At 32.1% G+C, this 22,683-nt stretch overlaps 1 protein-coding gene across 7 annotated transcripts in view; it reads right to left on the bottom strand.

Annotated features, from left to right (window-relative positions):
* The window catches only part of LOC149806550 (putative 3',5'-cyclic phosphodiesterase pde-5), a 256,230-nt gene that overhangs the window by 137,465 nt on the left and 96,082 nt on the right, over positions 1–22,683 (bottom strand). For 5 of the 7 annotated variants that reach the window (XM_089954339.1, XM_089954332.1, XM_089954365.1 and 2 more), the window contains 5 exons: positions 13,276–13,378; positions 11,651–11,744; positions 8,526–8,584; positions 6,820–6,870; positions 1,333–1,383 (listed from right to left, as the gene is read on the bottom strand). In XM_089954339.1, the coding sequence (XP_089810465.1) occupies positions 1,333–1,383; positions 6,820–6,870; positions 8,526–8,584; positions 11,651–11,744; positions 13,276–13,378 (358 nt within the window). The remainder of the gene's footprint in view (positions 1–1,332; positions 1,384–6,819; positions 6,871–8,525; positions 8,585–11,650; positions 11,745–13,275; positions 13,379–22,683) is intronic. The other 2 variants (XM_089954348.1, XM_089954355.1) reach the window with 1 other exon arrangement.

Here is a 22,683-nt window from a genome sequence, read left to right as displayed (position 1 = left end):
TCTCCTGAAGCATTGCTAGCAAGTTTACTGATTGATTGCCAATTTATTTACTTCACCATTATTTAACTTTTACTTTTACATAAATTTCATATATCTAATTAATAATTAAGGGTATCATGTTCTAATCTATTAACAATAATTATCTAATTAATAATTCAGGGTGTCATGTTATAATTAAACATTAGTAATAAATTCTCTTATGGATATTGTATTCAACATGCTCTAAATAGCGATACAAGATTTTTCTCATGTCTTCATAATTACTTAGAATAATGGAGAAAAAAAAGAATAAATATCTTTTATCTTCTACTTTTTCTGTGCAAAAGGGGCAATATGTAGCATGCCTTGGAATAATAGGTGCTAGGTAATGACCAGTTTCAATTTGCAAAAAAATGAGCACTGATTTTTAACTGAGTAAATTTTTGAAAGCCAAACATTAGGTATCTCTCCAATTCAAAAGTGTTCTTGATTTTGCTAAAGCTGGTTCATTTGACACTTTTATTTATACCATGTTTCCACCATATGCCAAAGTTTTTACTTTAAGGCATCCACCAGTTTATCTGTAAAGAATATGCTAAAGTTTCCCTAAATATGTCGAAACCCTAAATATTTAACTATATTATTGACAACCTTGAACCATAAGGAAGCGCTATTGTTTGTCTTACTGCAAACATTTGTATGCAGGGGAATCCTGGAACAGTTCTAATGGATGTAATCAGTATTTTTTTGTCTGAACAATGGCATACAAGTCTAAGGGATATTCTCCCAACTTCCCTCTTGCTATCAAATTTCTACTGACAATCACGATCAAAAGCACAATATCAAATGTTTATAAAAAAATTCACTCTCAATTAAACCTGAAACTTTTGAAAGTGAAGTTATTAGTGTTTGGTTTAAACAAAATATCAAGCTCAGAAGTGTTCTCATCTCCAAATCGGATTACATTGATTTAATTAAAAACTTCCATAACTAGAATGCAGTGCTGTTTCATGGCTGGCACAGCTATAATAAAGTCATAAGACATTGATTTCTATTTACAAGTACACAAAACATTAACTGTTGGTAACTCTTATGTGCATGTGTCAAGCTCAAAGCTTGTCTCTAAAAGATCACAGTCTAAGATATCTACAAAAATTCATAAAATATTACATGAAGGTAAGCATCATTGACCTTATCTTCATTTCCATTTTACTATATGAGATCTATTTTACTATATGAGATCTGGGTCTATGCTGTACACAGATGTCCCTTATTGCATGTAAATAAGCTACTGTCCCAGTCTGAGCCAACATTATGCATGGTAAGAGTAACCAGTCAGACAGGGATTTGTACCTCTGAATAGAAAACAGCTACATTCCCCCAAAGCAGTAGGCTCTCTGATATCTAGAGAGAAGAAAAATATAATGAACTTCACATCACAGTCTTACACTGGACTTTTCATTAGCTCATGGAGCTGTTGTAAACAAGACGTGATGCCATATTTTCAAACCTGCAAAACAAAAATTAAACCAAAGACCCTAGTAACCCAAAATATATTTTTTTAAATTTACAAATACTGCAGCCAGGATCAAAGTTCTCTCTAGATATTCTTACCCATTGCATTTCTCCATGCTTGCTAAATTCAAAAAATACATTTGCATTCATACAACTATGTAAAATATTTCACTTGGTGGTTTTGTATTGAAAAAATTATGTGCACAAGAAATGTTTAATTTAATACATGTACTGGGAATATTGTCTCATAAAATAACTAAGGTTTCTCAAAAACTACAATAAAATATTTTATTTGTGATCTAAATCATCAATATTTGCATGATGTGAGATCACGGGAATCGGTGATATGAATCATGAACATCAATGATATGAGAACATGAGTGCCAGTGATATGAGGTCATTAGAATCAGTCACACAAAATCTTGAGTATCAGTGATATGACATCATTATCAGTCACACAAAATCTTGAGTATCAGTGATATGACATGATTATCAGTCACACAAAATCCTGAGTATCAGTGATATGACATCATTATCAGTCACACAAAATCTTGAGTATCAGTGATATGACATCATAAAAATCTTAAGTATCGGTGATATGACATCATTATCAGTCACACAAAATCCTGAGTATCAGTGATATGACATCATTATCAGTCACACAAAATCCTGAGTATCAGTGATATGACATCATTATCAGTCACACAAAATCCTGAGTATCAGTGATATGACATCATTATCAGTCACACAAAATCCTGAGTATCAGTGATATGACATCATTATCAGTCACACAAAATCTTGAGTATCAGTGATATGACATCATAAAAATCTTAAGTATCAGTGATATGACATCATTATCAGTCGTTCAAAATCTTGAGTATCAGTGATATGGCAACATAAGAATCAGTAGTATGAGATCAATAGTTTTTTACTTACTAAGAATGGTGACCATAATCAGAGGTTCTTACCCTGTATTCTGGAAACTTCTTGAAAAAGAAACTCAAACTCAGACTCCAAAACCCAATAATAGTCTGTAACTTTGACAAGAATGAAGTTAGAATTAGAAAAATGTCATGATCTTCTTTACTTTGGATGCATACCAAATTCTAATAGCATCATGAAATCTGATTCTAAAGATTGAGTTTTAGAATATATGGGGTCCCGTCTGATCATCAGACCATCCTGGACAACATTCTTACTTGAGTTTGACAAACCTCAAGATATGGTAAATGAAAACTTGATAGAACAGTTTTTTCAAACCATGCATTTTCAAACTCAAAGCATATAATATTATGCAAAAATGTGAATTCTATATTTTCAACACATGAATTATTAACATATGGAGATACTCAGAACTTCTCAAACAAAAAGCATGAGTCTAAAACCTTCTTCACTCAGTTGTCACAAAGGGCCTGTATAACAAATTTGTCAATAGGTGAGAAGTTTTCTTACTATCAGACAAATATATATAGAAAATTAATTATAAAATGACTGAGATGTCAAGAAAACTCAGAATTTCCAAAACAAAAAGTGTAGAGTCTAAAACCTTTATTCAGATGTCACAAAGGGCCTGTATAATAAATTCATTAATAGTAAGAAGTTTGCTTACTATCAGACATATATCTTAAACAAATATTGACAAAACATTTTTAAAAAGTTTGTGTGGGCTTATCAGCAAGCATATATGTATTAATATATATGGTACATTCAAAAGTATAAGTTTAAGTTAAGAAATTTTGATTTGTTAATTACAAGTATTAACATGTAAATTAATTAAATCATATCACAGGATATATTACTTAAGTTTAAATAAAAACCTAAATTTTGTGAAATCAAATGACTGAGTTTTTCAACACTGGTTAAAAATAAAAGAAAGGATTTATATGATTATATGAGTCTATGAAATTTCAAATAACAGTAATTGTGACACCTAAAAGATCTGAGAGTGTTAAGTTAGAATCTGCAAATTAGAGAAATTTTAGGACATTGAAGCAATTAGTATATATTGTAACACATTCAACAATATTAGACTTCAGAAAAGAGCAAAGCTTTATGAATAAAGTGATATATGAATTCTTGGAGATTAAATTAGTAACTGCAAAGCCTGTAACAAATAAACGGGATTCAGATGCATATAAGTTTAATTACTGTTGCTTACTGGTGTAGGTATGAATCTTAGTTAATTAATAAAGCAAATCTATCACTTGACTGTTGTTACACAGCAAATCTATAACTAGACTGTTGTTACACTTAAATACATGTTGTTTTTTTTAGGCATGTAAATCATGATGTAATTTTTATTTCGTAGGATAGGATAGGTCTGAATGGTTTTAACCTACCAAAAACGAGTGGATCCAAAATCAATGAATCATCAAAACTAACATACTAAAATATAATAAACAAGCAGTTTTGTTTGTTTGTTGTGGGGTTTAATGCCATTTTTCAGCACATGATAGGATATAAATGGCGGCCAGTATTAATGGTGGAAGAAGAACCAGGGAAAACCTCAGGAAGAACCACCAACCCATGAGAAGCTACTGGCAAGCTTTCTTGCATACCCACATTGGCTGAATCCTAGACTCAAGCCCATGCAGTCAGAAGTGAGATGGCAGTGATCCATAATGGAGAGCACTTCAGACCACTCGGGAAGCAGTTTGTAATTGCAGACAAAGTATTTTTTTTCACTTCAGATATGAAAAGTTTCAAATAGTCCAGTAAAGTGTTGTCCTTGAAACAAGCTCTAAAATGTATGAATGACCACATCACTAAATAAAAAATATCACTATTTTAACAAGAGGCCTAACTGCACCTGAGATTTTTACTCACTTGGCTGAGTTAACACCATGAGCAGCTGGCCACAAAAATCTGGGTCAGTTAGGGATGTTCTGTTTACATTTCTCCAGTGCTATTATTGCATGTGTTATGAAAACAATTGTTCATTGTTTATTCAGTTTTTGTACCTTCATCCATATTTGATTAAACACCAGTATATTTTGTCCAATACTGGTCAGAGTTGTTCCCATACAGTTCTGCATTTTCTTTAGATAAAGATGTTTAAATATTTAGCTTTTTATACTTTTAGTATAACAGCTATTCTTTATGGCAGAGTGGTATCATTTGTATAAATCTGAAATGCATGCACGCTAGGACTTTTTCACTCAAATTTGGTCAAATTCTGTTGTGTAATGATTTTTCTATATTTTTGTAAAGCAACCATATCTGAGGCTTCATTTGTATAAACTTAAAAGATGGTCATTATAGAATGCTTTTTGTAAAATTTAGTAAAATTCTGTTTAGAGGTTTTGGAGAAGTCATTTAAAAGATTTTCCATTTTTAGTAATGCAAGCTAAATTTGATGGCAAAATGAATTTGTATGACTGTGAAAACCCTTAATACATTGTCAAATTTGGTAGAATTCTGCTGAACAGTTTCTGAGAAGTTATTTACATTTTTTATAAGTTATGTAACAGCATCTTTTTTGAAAGTTGGATTGGCATTATTTGCATAAAACTGAAAGGTGCTTATGCTGGATGCTTTCTGTCAAGTTGGTAACATTCTATTCAGTGATTTTGAAGGCATCATTTAAAGGACTTTCTGGTTTTAGCGATGGCTGCCATATTTTGTGTTGGATCAACATCATCTGTACAAATCTGAAAGACCTTCATGACTGAATGCTTTCTGTCAATTTTTTTGGTCAAATTCTATTTAGCAGTTTTAGAAAACAAATCAATTGAAGGTTTTTATAATTTCAGTAATGGCGACCATATTTGATGGTAGATCTTTATCATTTGGAAAAAATTTAAATGACTTTATGCCAGGATGCTTTAGATCAAATTTAACCAAATTTTGTTAATTAGTTTTATAAGGTTTTTCTGTTTTTAGTGATGGTCATCATACCTGATGGCACATCAATGTCACTGTTTTGTTTAAATCTAAAATACCCTTATGCCAGAATTCTCTGAGTCAAATTTGGATGAAACCAGTTTTTGCAAAGCTGGAAATAGCAACTGTTGACAGATGAAAGACAAATGATGCATGGTGGGCAGATGGGCTATTCCATTAATTAAATGAGCCTTAAGGCCAAGTGAGTGAACAATTTTATGTTTTGAGTATCACTGGCTTATTAGCACATGAATCCTGTTTACTGAGACTCCAAATGCAACATTTTCATTGCCAAAAACATGTGAAACAAATACAACCCAAAAAGTGTCTAAATTTTGTAGACTGGTATTACTTTAATCATCATGTAGAACGCTTTAAAAAAATGATGGTCACTTGCCATGATAAATGTTATTAGTACCATATATACTCACTTATAAGTCCAACTGTAAATAATATAGACCCTGATCTGCCATAACACGATGCATCAGTAGATCTTGGTCTGTGCATTTTATAATTGGAATTCACTTATAACAGAGTACAGACAGTATAGATTTTTGTTTATCAAATATGTTTTAATGATAACTTTAACTTTTGATCATGATGGAGAAATTTACATATTAGACAACAATAACTTTCAACCTCAAATAATTTATTGGGATGTGTGAAGTGTGAATACTGTATTGAGAAACAATACTATTTTTTGGAATGTGTGAATACTGTATCAAGAAACAATGCTATTTATTGGAATGTGGGAATTGTGTATTCAGCAACAATTATATTTATTGGGATGTGTATACTGTATTAAGAAACAATAATATTGATTGGTATGTGTGAATACTGTATTCAGAAACAATTCTATTTATTGTGATGTGTGAATACTGTATAGGGAAGCAATGCTATTTATTAGGTTGTGTGAATACTGTATTTAGAAACAATGCTATTTATTGGGTTGTATGAATACTGTATATAGAAACAATGCTATTTATTGGAATGTGTGAATACTGTATTGAGAAACAATGCTATTTATTGGAATGTGTGAATACTGTATTGAGAAACAATGATATTTATTGGTATGTGTGAATACTGCATTGAGAAACAATGATATTTATTAGGATGTGTGAATACTTTAATTACAAACAATGATTTTTATTGGGATATGTGAAAACTGTATTTAGAAAGTGTTTTTTATTTGCCATTAACATAATTAATGTTTTGGCATGAAAATTCTGACCAATTTATATAGATTTTATACTCAAATTGTATTGTTACTCAATATGGAAATCAGATTCCCTATAATCAGAATCTTGCAAACAAACGATGCTAAATGTATTAAAATTTAATTAGTTTTGGGCAATGATTATGCTAATGCAAGCCGCAAACTACACTCTAGACATGAAAAGAAACAAGGCGAATTTAGGTAATATAGTAGCTATGGAACATTACCTCAACATATTCTACACAAATATCTGCCCACATAAGCATGGATGTTGTCACCTACAACAAAACAGTAACACAACACATCATCACAGATTTCTAATATAGCATCACAACAAATCATCACATATACAACATCAGTCATTTCAAAATGATAAATGCAGCAAGAGACCAGAGATAAAAAGATGGTGAGGCAGCTCAGTTCAGTTCCAAACATGGAAAATATATTGCAAAGTCAACTTTAGACAGATGTTGTAAGGAAGGGATAATACAAGCAAGCTGGTCTTGCATGCAAAAGCTTGAAATCTATTACTTTTAACATCAAATTATAAAAGTCTACCAAATAAGCATGTACTGTACACTGATTCTTTCAAGCAAAAGTAAATTAGAAGTTTCTTGGTATATGCACATTGGGTGCATATGATGTTCAAATAATTATCAGAATCATGTGCATTATACCTTGTGTTAATTTTTTTTTAAAAGCTACCCTACAAGTATCACATGAGTATAATACCTATTTGAGTAACCTATGCACCCAATGTGCATACATTTATTTGAATATTCTATGTACCCAATGTGCATATATTTCAACATCCTATGCACCCAGTGTACATATAATTATTTGAATATTCTATGTACCCAATGTGCATATATTTGAACATCCTATGCACCCAGTGTACATATAATTATTTGAACATCATATGCACCCAATGTGCATATATTTGAACATCCTATGCACCCAGTGTACATATAATTATTTGAATATTCTATGTACCCAATGTGCATATATTTGAACAGCCTATGCACTCATGTGGTATAAATAAATCAGAAACGTAGGTACCAATGACTTCTGGCTATATAGACTGCATGCATGCTCAGTAAGTTTCCCCTATTGGATGGTCATGTATTTCTTGCTCCTATACTGACTAATTGCTAACTCACATGAAATATTTATCCTTCAATTACTACAATCAGAAATTCATTATTTTCATTATTCTAACCCTGGTGTAATTAACAGGATTCTCATCCAACTTGTCAATTCTCTGATTTCAATGATACTGCTTGGAGGTAAAATTTGAGGCTACTTGTTGATAAGCTTGCAGGCAATTTGTATATTTTATAACTTCAATAAAATTAATGCATGACTGCAGGACATACAGTGGCTCCCCCAATATAAGGCACCATTGTATAGAACAATATATGTAATAGGCTGGTATAGTAATGAATCCCTTTACATTGTGTAATGTTAATATTACATATAGTATACCAAAATATGGTACCCCAACCTTATTGTGAAGAACAACATGCATGCAATCTATATAGAACTATGAAAATGGCAAAAAAATCAATGGCAAAAAAATCAATTTCTACTGGTAATATGTCATATACAGCTTTATTCTGCTTTTCCGAAAACATGCAGTCTACACAAAGATCTTCAAATAATCTTGAACCATGCTTCTATTACTACATTTTTCAATAAAATGTTACATCTTTATCACTTTTTATTTCATATATAGCAAAAAAATTCTTTTTTCCTGACATAGTTGACATTGCTGTTTCAAATTTTGGAGTGAAAATGAAATGTCTATCTATTATATCTTGATAAATATAGCATGCTATACAATCTACTGTGATACAATAAGAATTAAATCTTTTCACATCAAAGACCAATCTTTGGTAACATGGAATAATCAGACATATTACATACAACTTACCTCTTCATCCTCAACAGTAAAAACACCTCCTCCAACATTGCGATATAACTCTAAAACACCTGAAATTTAAAAAAGTTATTGGTCAGCAATATTGTTATTAATAGCAATTTTTTCAATAGGCATTGCATACTTTATCCTTGGAACAATGCTTGTTTACCAACCTACCATATTAAAAATGTAGAACACAAACACTGAACTAAAATTACCATCAGTTCAGATTTGCCATCATATTATACTCTGGCTAATAATTTAAACAAACAACAAAGACCCAGATTTATCAGTACATGGTCACAACATACTGGAGCATTCCTGTGACAAAATTATTAATTTTTACTAATAATTTGAACAAGAAACACAGACCCTGATGGATAAAAACTTCATCATATTATAACTTGGGAAATGTGGGTCTATACCATTCATTTTTACAACCAATTTAAATGAACAACAATGAATTTGACATGATGGCACATAAATGCAAGATCTGGGTCTGCTTCTAGTACTACTGATCTAAACAACCAAGACAGACCCAAATCTTTTTTGCACATGAACAAAATATAATGCGTAAAGATCATTAATTTTTCATAATCAGGTAAACAAACAACATAAATTCTGATCTGTCAGCATATGAACAAAATAAAATACAGCAGATCTGGGTCTAATAATTCATTTTAACTAATGATATAAACAAACAACTTTGACTTGATCTGTAAGTGCAAAATGTCAGATCTTTACTGTCACCATGATTTAAACAAATAACACTGGCCCTGATCTGTCAGCACAATATGACACAGCAGATCTGGGTCTCCATCATTCATGTTTACTAATGGGGTAACCAAACAACATTAACTCTGATCTGCCAGCACATAAGCGCAATATGACACAGCAGATATGGGTCTCTATCATTCACATTTACTAATGAGGTAACCAAACAACATTAACTCTGATCTGCCAGCACATAAGCACAATATGACACAACAGATATGGGTCTCTATCATTCACGTTTACTAATGAGGTAAACAAACAACATTAACTCTGATCTGTCAGCACATAAGCACAATATGACAAAGCAGATCTGGGTCTCCATCATTCACTTTTACAAATGATGTAAATAAATAAGATGCATATAGACAATGACATCTTTACTTGTAAGCAATGTTGTATCAAATGTTGATATCCATGTAGTAAAGATATAAACAAGCTGATAAACGTGTCATTTTTTGTTGTGTTTAATTATAGTTTTTTAAATGCTTAAAATCTGACTAAGTTTTACAGGTTTATTCCTTCCACAACAATTTGTAACAAATGCTTAAACATGCATGCATTCATTGTCAATGCCAACTTTCAATTAACATATTACCAAATGTCAAATTAATATTCTGGCAAGCAAAGATGTGAGCACTTTGTGATTTACAGGTACACTTGCAGCTCTGATTCAGACCTAATATTTTCCATCTATCGGACTGGCACTACGTATCATTTACAAACTCAAATCGTCATAACATAACATTTTCCCACCATTTTTCATTAAATTTTCAGTATGCACTAAACAGTTATGACCAACTGAATGGGAGTAAATGAAAACCTGAAATACCTTGATTTTATATGATGTGCTATACTGATGAGCAGGGTGGGGATTTATCTTTTCTGCTGATTGGTCAATTAGTACACAACTAACATACAAAAATAAACTAATTACACTGTTACGCAAATAATCCAAGGCTGGACATCAGAACAGGCAATCCCCAAAGGGATTCTGACTCAGGGCTATCTTTACTGAACATGTTCCATCACATAAAATCTGGAACAGATCCTTTTTTCAAGATATACTACATTAAACAGGTAATACAACATTATACTGGTAATAATACATAATACAGGTAATAATACATTATACAGGTAACAATACATTATACAGGTAATACTAAATGGCATTAAAGGAAATAAGCATAAGCATATATCACCATACCTAGAAATATATGCAATCATATTTACACTAAAACCTATCTTATGAAACCATGAAGACTATCAATGTCGAAAGACCACACTCTCACTGCAATGATTAATCAGTTATATTTTGCTATGACCTGTAATGAGACTACCTTTCCTTGGCAGACACTTTTTACTGGACAAAGGGAGTAGTTTCTTAAGACAGATTATACTGTATAAATGTTTAAGTCTTTTCTTCTCTTAACATCCTAACAGAGGAAATTTAGAAAACTCATAAAATATTTGAGAATCATATCTGATGATAATTTTCAATGGAAATGAACCTGTACTTTCAAAGTGCTAAACACATACTGTCAAACTGTATTAATGGAGGCAACCACTCAGACTATAGTAAAAGTCATACAAGTCATGTAGGTATTCAGAACCAACTATTCAGTCAGTAATAGGTGTCACTTTTAGCATTTGATATACATGTACATACCTTTAAATAGCAATTATTTACTTTATTTGGATCCTCAGACATCCATATTCCTTGGAAAGGTCATTATTTACATGACCCGAGAAATACCTATAGCAAAATCAATATTAATTTACATGAACAACTTTGGACGAGGTCTACCTAAAGGTGTGATCCAGTACAAACTGGATAGAATGTCATTTGCTGTGTCACAATCAAAGCAGCACTCGTTGAGAACAAATATTTACTTCCATGCTATTTCTTACGATGGACCCTACATCATCTTTTCTTGACCCTGATTAGTACCAGGCCACCATTGTAAAAGTCCATGGTGATCCACAATTTTCCTCTTTAAGTTTTTTGATGTCATCCAAAGTTCAGAACATTCAACAATGAGGATTGAATAGTCTCTTGTTAAACTCTTTTAATATTAATTTTTAGAACAACAATTTAATTTAATATGAGTAAATGCACCTATATGACCACACTGAATGTACTTTATTCATTTCTTCTCAATATTAGAATTTGAGTTATGTCCCTTCACATGTCACAATTGGCCTCTCAAGGTCAAAGAGCTACATGAGCTACATGTAGCAGATTCCTTATTATAAAAAAATACAAGCTATTCCTAGTAACAGAGAGAACATGGGCCTGGATGACTGAAGTCCCTTTCAGCCCATAAAAAGGGGGAGGGAGAGAAAAATGAGAGTAAGATGGTAACCTGATACTCTTCCGTCTGCTTTGATGATTGGCAGACCCATCACAGACTGTGCCTTGTCTCCACCTACAGCCAAACCCTCTGGGAATCTGTCATCCTATGAGCAAGAAAGGAAAAACTGAATAATAACTGTATATGTCAGATTTTGCACTGAGATGAGGAACTTTTAGTCTTGGGAATACATAATAATGGAAACCCAAGATTTGAATGTCCTTGACTCAAAGCCAAACTCATTATTGACAATGAGAAAAAATAGAATATTGTATTCTACCTGCATTCCTTCACGTTGTTGACTGAACATCCTGAGGTCATCCATGTGCAGTATATCTTAGAGTATTATGAAGTCATCAAACCAACACACATAGACTTAGAGTATTATAAAGTCATCAAACCAACACACACAGACTTAAAAGATAATCAACCCAGATAGCCATACAATAATAAGAAAAGAACAAATAACAAACCCATGAGTTTTCTCTGTCACAAAAAGAAAAACCTATGACCCAAGTCTCCATATTTTCAAAATATTTTAACACAAAGCTCAAAAGTTCACATTTATATTTTGATCTTCAATTAACTCTCTTCAAAATAAAGAAAGAATGTTAAAGTGTCCTGATATTCTTGACTCAAAGGACTGATGTAAGTGTGGTGCATGAAAATGTTAAGAAGGTAAGATGTAAGGGTGCTCATGAAAATGTTATGGCCTGATGTAAAGGAGCTCATGAAAATGTTAAGGAGGCCTGATGTAAGGGAGCTCATGAAAATGTTAAGGACTGATGTAAGGGTGTCTCATGAAAATGTTAAGAAGGCCTGATGTAAAGGTGTATCAAGAAAATTTTAAGAAGGCCTGATGTAAGGGTGGCTCATGAAAATTTTAAGAGGGCTTTATGTAAGGATGCTCATGGAAATGTTAAGAAAGCCTGATGTAAGGGTGGCTCATGAAAATTTTAAGAGGGCCTTATGTAAGGGCGCTCATGGAAATGTTAAGAAGTACTGATGTAAGGGTGGCTCATAAAAATATTAAGAAGGCCGGATGCAAGGGAGGTCAAAATAAGAGTAAATGAATAATGTTGTTCGTTTGTGATGTAATAAAGCTAAGCAGTTTGAATGGTCTCTATTAATGAAGACTGAATTTTACAAATTGATATTAAACATGATAGCTTACTGGTAAGGAGCTTATAGAGGAACATATGTCACAATGTTAACATTTTGTCTTTAAATAAAATTAATATTTAAAATAAACAGCAACCATTATTCTAAGGCATTATTCATTAACACATTTCAGACATCTGTTTTATGCAAAATATCAGTCAATTGACTGCTCATCAAGAAACATCACTGCAAATTTTCAAGGATACTTGCTGACTTGTTTACATGCAAAGACATTTTTTGAAATAGCAACTTTGACATAAAAATTATTCAAGCAGTTTTTTAAATTTTTTTGTTATCTTGAAAAATGCTTGCAAATTTTGTAAAGATAAATAATGAGAGCAATTTAAGCTGATTAAGCATTATTTTCTTCACAAGGTTTTGTGAGTTAATGTATGTATGAACATGATTCTGTATTTAATCTTAGCTACTTGTCATCCAAATCTCCCTGCTTTTGAATATAACCAACGTGTACTCACTGACAATATGTCTCCAATCCTGACTGTTTCCCCTGTAAGAGCCACAAAGGAGGCCAGGGATGAGTTGAGCTGTGCCTTCCCAATGCAGCAGGAACTAATGCCACTGAAAAATAAGGTACCTTCAACATATGAGAGATTATCCTTGTGTGTGTGTGTGTGTGTGTGTGTGTGTGTGTGTGTGTGTGCATTAAACTTCACACAATAAATTCAATAGGATGCTAGCTATTTAATATGGGCTTTTTATAGTGCACATGTCAGGTTTCTGACTTATGGAGAATGAAAACATATAATTTGTTGCCATATCATCTCTCACTATATTTTTGGAGACTATGGATAGGTAGGTAGATGGGTGGGAAGATACAGAGATAGGAAGGTGGGTAGATAAACAGACCATTTTACCACAATCTAATGAATGGACTTAAGACTATATCCAGAAAGGATAAATGATGGTTTACACCAAAATTAAAGTCCTTATTAAGTCCTGAAGGGATCAGTGATGGTGTACACAAAAAATAATGTCCCTATAAAGTCCAGAAAGGATCAATGATGGTTTACACTAAATATATTGTCCCTATAAAGTCCAGAAGGGATCAATGATGGTGTACACTAAATATAATGTCCCTATAAAGTCCAGAAGGGATCAATGATGGTTTACACTAAATATAATGTCCCTATAAAGTCCAGAAAGGATCAATGATGGATTACACTAAAAATAATGTCCCTAGAAAGTCCAGAAGGGATCAGTGATGGTTTACACTAAATATAATGTCCCTATAAAGTCCAGAAAGGATGAATGATGGTTTACACTCAAAATAGTGTCCCTATAAAGTCCAGAAGGGATCAATGATGGTTTACACTAAAAATAATGTCCCTATAAAGTCCAGAATGGATCAATGATGGTTTACACTAAAAATAATGTCCCTATAAAGTCCAGAAGGGATCAGTGATGGTTTACACTAAATATAATGTCCCTATAAAGTCCAGAAGGGATCAATGATGGTTTATACTAAATATAATGTTCCTATAAAGTCCAGAAGGGATCAGTGATGGTTTACACTAAAAATAATGTCCCTATAAAGTCCAGAAGGGATCAATGATGGTTTACACTAAATATAATATCCCTATAAAGTCCAATGATGGTTTACACTAAACATAATGTCCCTATAAAGTCCAGAAGGGATCAATGATGGTTTACACTAAATATAATGTTCCTATAAAGTCCAGAAGGGATCAATGATGGTTTATACTAAATATAATGTTCCTATAAAGTCCAGAAGGGATCAGTGATGGTTTACACTAAAAATAATGTCCCTATAAAGTCCAGAAGGGATCAATGATGGTTTACACTAAAAATAATGTCCCTATAAAGTCCAGAAAGGATCAATGATGGTTTACACTAAAAACAACATACCTATTACATGCATTTTTCAAAATCTTAATGATCTTTTCCAAAACCAGAAAGGTCATCACAATAAAGCATCAGGAAAATTTGCAAATAAAAGTACATAATGTATATTTTTGCTGAATTGACACGCAATTTACATTTCACGATCTTAGATCTTTTCTATGTTAGTAGCATACATATACCAATTAATAGTACAGTAGCTATCAACTTGTGTAGCATACATATACCAATTGATAGTACAGTAGCTATCAACTTGTGTAGCATACATATACCAATTGATAGTACAGTAGCTATCAACTTGTGTAGCATACATATACCAATTGATAGTACAGTAGCTATCAACTTGTGTAGCATACATATACCAATTGATAGTACAGTAGCTATCAACTTGTGTAGCATACATATACCAATTGATAGTACAGTAGCTATCAACTTGTGTAGCATACATATACCAATTGATAGTACAGTAGCTATCAACTTGTGTAGCATACATATGCCAATTGATAGTACGGTAGCTATCAACTTGTGTAGCATACATATACCAATTGATATTACGGTAGCTATCAACTTGTGTAGCATACATATACCAATTGATAGTACAGTAGCTATCAACTTGTGTAGCATACATATACCAATTGATAGTACAGTAGCTATCAACTTGTGTAGCATACATATGCCAATTGATAGTACGGTAGCTATCAACTTGTGTAGCATACATATACCAATTGATATTACGGTAGCTATCAACTTGTGTAGCATACATATACCAATTGATATTACAGTAGCTATCAACTTGTGTAGCATACATATACCAACTGATAGTACAGTAGCTATCAACTTGTGTAGCATACATATACCAATTGATATTATGGTAGCTATCAACTTGTGTAGCATACATATGCCAATTGATAGTACAGTAGCTATCAACTTGTGTAGCATACATATGCCAATTGATAGTACAGTAGCTATCAACTTGTGTAGCATACATATACCAATTGATATTACGGTAGCTATCAACTTGTGTAGCATACATATACCAATTGATATTACAGTAGCTATCAACTTGTATAGCATACATATACCAATTGATAGTACAGTAGCTATCAACTTGTGTAGCATACATATACCAATTGATAGTACAGTAGCTATCAACTTGTGTAGCATACATATACCAATTGATAGTACAGTAGCTATCAACTTGTGTAGGAATACAACACTATACATGTATCAAGCAACAACAAAAAAATCACTAGTACTCTATATAATATTTTGCACTAATGCTGTAAAAACACTCTTATTTGTAATTTTATTACGAAACATAAATAATAGTACAGTACTAAGCTGTATTGAATTTAGAGTTTTTAGAGAGGTGACATAAATATTTCGTAAGTCTAACATGAAAACAGTAATGGCGTGATCAAGAGCCAAGCCATGGTAGCTTGGTACCTTCGGTAGGAATACAGTATATTTTTTTATGTGAATAAGTACACAAATATTACTGTCAACATTTAAAGTATAACTGGAAGATGTCATAAATTTACAGCATCCATCTAAATGAGTCAGTGAAAATAGTGATATCATTTTGTTAAGATCAATCTCTGGTTGTGAAATTGTTGTTTTAGAATCAAACATTGAAATTATGGCTTTGACATAAGTCTGAAATTATTCATACACTTGAAGAAGAAATTAAAAGAGATTATAGTAGCAAGTATAAAACTGAAACCAAGACATCTAAAACAATTGAAAAACAGAAGAAAAAACGTTACAAAAAAAAAACAAAATGCTTGCAAAAGACTACAAGTTAGCATAAGAGATTTTGAACAAAGTAAGGGGTAATAAGGTGCTGATGTAATCATGGAGATGTTTACATTTCTCTCACATTTCAACTGTTGATTTAATCATGGAGATATTTAAATTTCAGTCAGATTTCAACTGTTTATGTAATCATGGAGATGTTCACATTTCTCTCACATTTCAACTGTTGATGTAATCACAGATGTTTAATTTTCTCTCACATTTCAATTGCTGATGTAATCACAGAGATGTTTACAATTCTCTCACATTTCAACTGCTGATGCAATCACAGAGATGTTTACATTTCTCTCACATTTCAACTGCTGATGTAATCACAGAGATGTTTACATTTCTCTCACATTTCAACTGTTGATGTAATCATGGAGATGTTTACATTTCTCTCACATTTCAACTGTTGATGTAATCACACAGATGTTTCAATTTCTCTCACATTCAGTGTTTCCCTTTACCCTCATTTGCGCTTCAGAGACCCATCAAATTTTATATCTGACCCCCCCGTATTGATACCAAAGTTTGTTTTTAACTCAGTCTGACCCCCAGTTTTGACAGCAAGGTGATTTTTGACTCTCACTCTTGCACCCCTAGGGGATACACTGGACATTTCAACTGTTTATATAATCACAGAGATGTTTACATTTCTCTCACATTTCAACTGCTGATGTAATCATGGAGATGTTTAAACTTCACTCACATTTCAACTGTTGATATAAATCATTGAGATGTTTCAATTTCTTTCACATTTCAAGAGTTGTTGAATGGAAATTTTAAATTTCTCTCACATTTCAACTGTTTATATATTCATGGAGATGTTGAAATTTCTCTCACATTTCAACTGTTGATTTAATCATAGAGATGTTTAAATTTCAGTCACATTTCAACTGTTTATGTAATCATGGAGATGTTTACATTTCTCTCACATTTCAACTGTTGATTTAATCATGGAGATGTTTAAATTTCTCTCACATTTTAACTGTTGATGTAATCATGGAGATGTTTAAATTTCTCTCACATTTTAACTGTTGATGTAATCATGGAGATGTTGAAATTTCTCTCACATTTTAACTGTTGATGTATCCATGGAGATGTTTAAATTTCTCACATTTCAACTGTTTATGCAATCATGTAGATATTTAAATTTCTCTCACATTTTACTTAAAAAAGGTATAGAAATTACACCTGAAACTAAGCATTCTTCCTCAATGATGTTATTTTGCCATGTATAATTTCAATGGATCTATCAAATGTCTGTTACTAAGAATTATCACAAGATCAGCTTCAATGGAATGTGTTTTAATTCAGCACAGATCAAGTAAAACCAATTACACTTCAATGGGATGTATTTTCATTCAACAGTGATCAAGTAAAACCAATTACACATTTTATGAATTTGATACACTTTGTTGATATAGATTTTGAATCTGCACATCTTTGGCACTTTCATTTTGACAGCACCAGTAAATGAAACTATACAAGCTGCATTCTAAACCGGGGTTGCATTTCTATTTAAATAAGATAAATGGAACTGAAATAATATGATACAGGAAATTGAAGTACACAATGCTAGGAATGTGCAAACTGCATCAAATCAATGACAATAATATGGTTGTGTAAAAACGGCATCAAATCAATGACAATAATATGGAGGTGTAAAAACTGCATCAAATCAATGACAATAATATGGAGGTGTAAAAACTGCATCAAATCAATGACAATAAAATGGTGGTGTACAAACTGCATCAAATCAGTGACAATAAAATGGTGGTGTACAAACTGCATCAAATCAATGATGATAAAATGGAGGTGTACAAACTGCATCAGATCAATGACAATAAAATGGTGGTGTACAAACTGCATCAAATCAATGACAATAAAATGGTGGTGTAAAAACTGCATCAAATCAATGACAATAATATGGAGGTGTAAAAACTGCGTCAAATCAATGACAATAATATGGAGGTGTAAAAACTGCATCAAATCAATGACAATAATATGGTTGTGTACAAACTGCATCAAATCAATGACAATAATATGGAGGTGTACAAACTGCATCAAATCAATGACAATAATATGGTTGTGTACAAACTGCATCAAATCAATGACAATAATATGGAGGTGTAAAAACTGCATCAAATCAATGACAATAATATGGAGGTGTACAAACTGCATCAAATCAATGACAATAATATGAAGGTGTAAAAACTGCATCAAATCAATGACAATAATATGGAGGTGTACAAACTACATCAAATCAATGACAATAAAATGGTGGTGTACAAACTGCATCAAATCAATGACAATAATATGGAGGTGTAAAAACTGCATCAAATCAATGACAATAATATGGAGGTGTAAAAACTGCATCAAATCAATGACAATAATATGGAGGTGTAAAAACTGCATCAAATCAAAGACAATAAAATGGTGGTGTACAAACTGCATCAAATCAATGACAATAATATGGTTGTGTACAAACTGCATCAAATCAATGACAATAATATGGAGGTGTAAAAACTGCATCAAATCAATGACAATAATATGGAGGTGTAAAAACTGCATCAAATCAATGACAATAATATGGATTTGTAAAAACTGCATCAAATCAATGACAATAATATGGAGGTGTAAAAACTGCATCAAATCAATGACAATAATACGGAGGTGTAAAAACTGCATCAAATCAATGACAATAATATGGAGGTGTAAAAACTGCATCAAATCAATGACAATAATATGGTTGTGTACAAACTGCATCAAATCAATGACAATAATATGGTTGTGTACAAACTGCATCAAATCAATGACAATAATATGGTTGTGTACAAACTGCATCAAATCAATGACAATAATATGGTAATACAGCTGAGGAACTAAGTATATTACTTAGGCCAACCAGTAAGAATTACATGTCAAAAATGGAAAAACAGGAAATAAAGGTTAACATTTATTTGCTTAAGAAAACCTGATGTCAGATAATGTTATTAAGCTTAAATATATGGACTTAAAAGTAGATCTCAATTTTAGTCAGACTGAGCTTGCAAACAGCTTCAGCATTCTGATGATGATGTGAGAAATATTTACCAGTCTTACCAGTCTTATTAAACTAGATCAAAACCATAGATTAATGTGTATTAATCATGTACAATTATTTATTTGTTAATAATTGTACTTTTTTCATTTCAATCAAATTATACACTTCCAAATGCAGCCCATAAAGAAATCAATTTAATAAAATAACTCAATTACTGTTTATGCTTGTTTATAAGTCGAGTCAAACTTCAAACAACAAAGATCCTGATCTGCATAACATAAAATGCCTGCAGATCAAGGTCTATGCTGTTTGTTCTACTGATGAATCCCAACAGACTCTACTTATAAGGGAGTATATAAAGCAACACCAACTGCACAAAACAAAACATGAACATTTATTTGTACCTGACATGAGTAGTCTCATTCCACTGAACATAAATGTACATTTATTTGTACCTGTCATGAGTAGTCTCATTCCAATGAACATAAATGTACATTTATTTGTACCTGACATGAGTAGTCTCATTCCACTGAACATAAATGTACATTTATTTGTACCTGTCATGAGTAGTCTCATTCCAATGAACATAAATGTACATTTATTTGTACCTGTCATGAGTAGTCACATTCTATTGAACACAAACGTACATTTATTTTAACCTGTCATGAGTAGTCTCATTCCATGAACATAAATGTACATTTATTTGTACCTGTCATGAGTAGTCTCATTCCAATGAACATAAATATTCCTTTATTTGTACCTGTCATGAGTAGTCTCATTCCGCTGAACATAAGTGTACATTTATTTTTACCTGTCATGAGTAGTCTCATTCCATGAACATAAATGTACATTTATTTGTACCTGTCATGAGTAGTCTCATTCCACTGAACATAAATATTCCTTTATTTGTACCTGTCATGAGTAGTCTCATTCCACTGAACATCAATGTACATTTATTTGTACCTGTCATGAGTAGTCTCATTCCATGAACATAAATATTCCTTTATTTGTACCTGTCATGAGTAGTCTCATTCCACTTAACATAAATATTCCTTTATTTGTACCTGTCATGAGTAGTCTACTGCTGTATTTGTTTCCTCATCTTCTTGTCATACAGTTTATACATCAGCCACTAGCTTAACTTGAGCACTCTAAATCTAACATAAATTGGTTAGCTTAACTTGAGCACTCTAAATCTAGCATAAATTGGTTAGCTTAATTTGATTTTCTCGTTTTCCAGATTATCACTAAGTCATCATCAGTTATTTTTTCTGGCAAATGATAAATCTCTCTAGCATTTGAAATGTTATATCTTATCCACATATATTTTAACAGTTGTACTCTAAGATTTGTCCTCTATTTACTTATTAATGTAAAGAAGTCTTTCTTAAAATCAATGTTTTTTTTGTCTCCAACCATTATTCACTTAAATACAGGGTTTTAACTATGGTTGGTGATCAAACATGACAGTTCTGTGTATCTTTTTCCAGTTTCCTTGTAAGTAAAGCAACTGGATAATTCTTGAAATAGGCATGCTGATTTAAATGATATCTCCAAATTCACTTTAAATATACAAAAAGTATCATAGTTATCTTGTATTTCAAACAAATTTCTTAATATGTCCATTAGTTACCCATCTAAACAAATTCTTTACTGCCATGCATTGGATGATGGCCAATTCATACAGGATATTATGATATAAATGAATAACGTATACCTTGATGTTGACCATTTGTACATGTACACAACATCAGCCTTTGTCTCTCCATCTTTCTCCAAGTAGTATTAGTTATTTAATTCAGCATATTTATGGAGCATCATGTACATTCCACATCTTATAAAACTCTCAATATTCAGGTCATAGTATGTCAAAAATTCAAGTTCTACACTTGACATTGGTAAATTTGCATCATTGCACATTCTGGTGCACTGTAATAGTGAGCAGTTTTAGTTGTTATATGTTTTCATACAGACCTCACAAAACTCTTCACAAATTTCATAAAACTAAATTTATAGTATATTTCATGACATAATAGCCATGTAGATCTCCAAGTGTTTGAAGGGTAAAATGTTTCATTACAACCTGAAAACCATGGTAATCATTATCAATAAATGATGAGTAAATCTCTTTTTTATTGTTGGTATAGCTGTTGCATTAACTAGTTAAAAATTACCCATGTAATGATATGGATATACATAATATTGAGATTGCATATCTGTAAATTATTCTGAGTTTCTGTAAATCTGTCATTGTTAACACATTAAGCCCTGGTGGCAAGTTTAAGTGGCAGGAGGTAGTAGCCTACTGCCAAGCTCTGTAGTGTCAAGGTCATGTAAGATACACTAAAGTGGGTGGTATTATAGAAAGGTGGACAGATGTAGCTCTACAATGATACCAAAAAATCTGGAATTTCTAGTTGCACTACAAAATACAAAGGGAAAAACCTCATTTTTTGGACCCAATTTTTTTTCTACCCAAAATTCGCCCGTGGTCAGAAACCAATTTTGTGTCTGGATTTTAGACTTTTTGGTCTCAGATCTATCGCAGACTGGTATGAACTGCAAACAGACAAAAGAACCTTTGCAAAAAGTAGGATAAGATGGGCATTTGGAATAGAGAGTGGTCTCAATATGAAATAAATGGATCAGTTAAGCAAAAGAAACAAAAACCTTTTACCCTTCTGCTCATGTGTGAGCCAAAATGCCAACGAAAAATGATGTTTCTAACACAATTAGGCAGTATGTTATTGGAAGATCACCTGGAAGTTGGTGTTTAGGATTTATTCACAAATAGCTTTCAAAATGTGTTTCCTACTTGAATTTCAGATGAAAACGACAAAAACCTCCAGGGGTTAATGTGTTAAGGTTTTATGCTACCTTTTCTATCAACTGTCCCATGAACCCTAAACCTAATTGTCTTTTTTACAGTTAACTGTTACTTTTTTCCTTCTGTCATGAACCTATCAACTATGAAATTGTTGCTAGATGAAAAATAGTTCTCATCATTGTTCAGCATGATTTCTACCTCACCTACTGGATAATTTTTAAGCAGTGTCTTGATGTACAGTTTACTGTTATAACAGTACACATTTTGAATGAATATACATGCACTTTGGATGTTTAATATTCAAATTTAAAGTAAAAGTAAAATTCAAAATTA

This window comes from Sinohyriopsis cumingii, chromosome 1 (assembly GCF_028554795.1).
Source record: "Sinohyriopsis cumingii isolate HCF-2022 chromosome 1, ASM2855479v2, whole genome shotgun sequence".
NCBI classification, from domain to species: domain Eukaryota; kingdom Metazoa; phylum Mollusca; class Bivalvia; order Unionida; family Unionidae; genus Sinohyriopsis; species Sinohyriopsis cumingii.
Note: the sequence above shows the minus strand (reverse complement) of the source record. Positions and strands in the feature narration are given on the sequence as shown.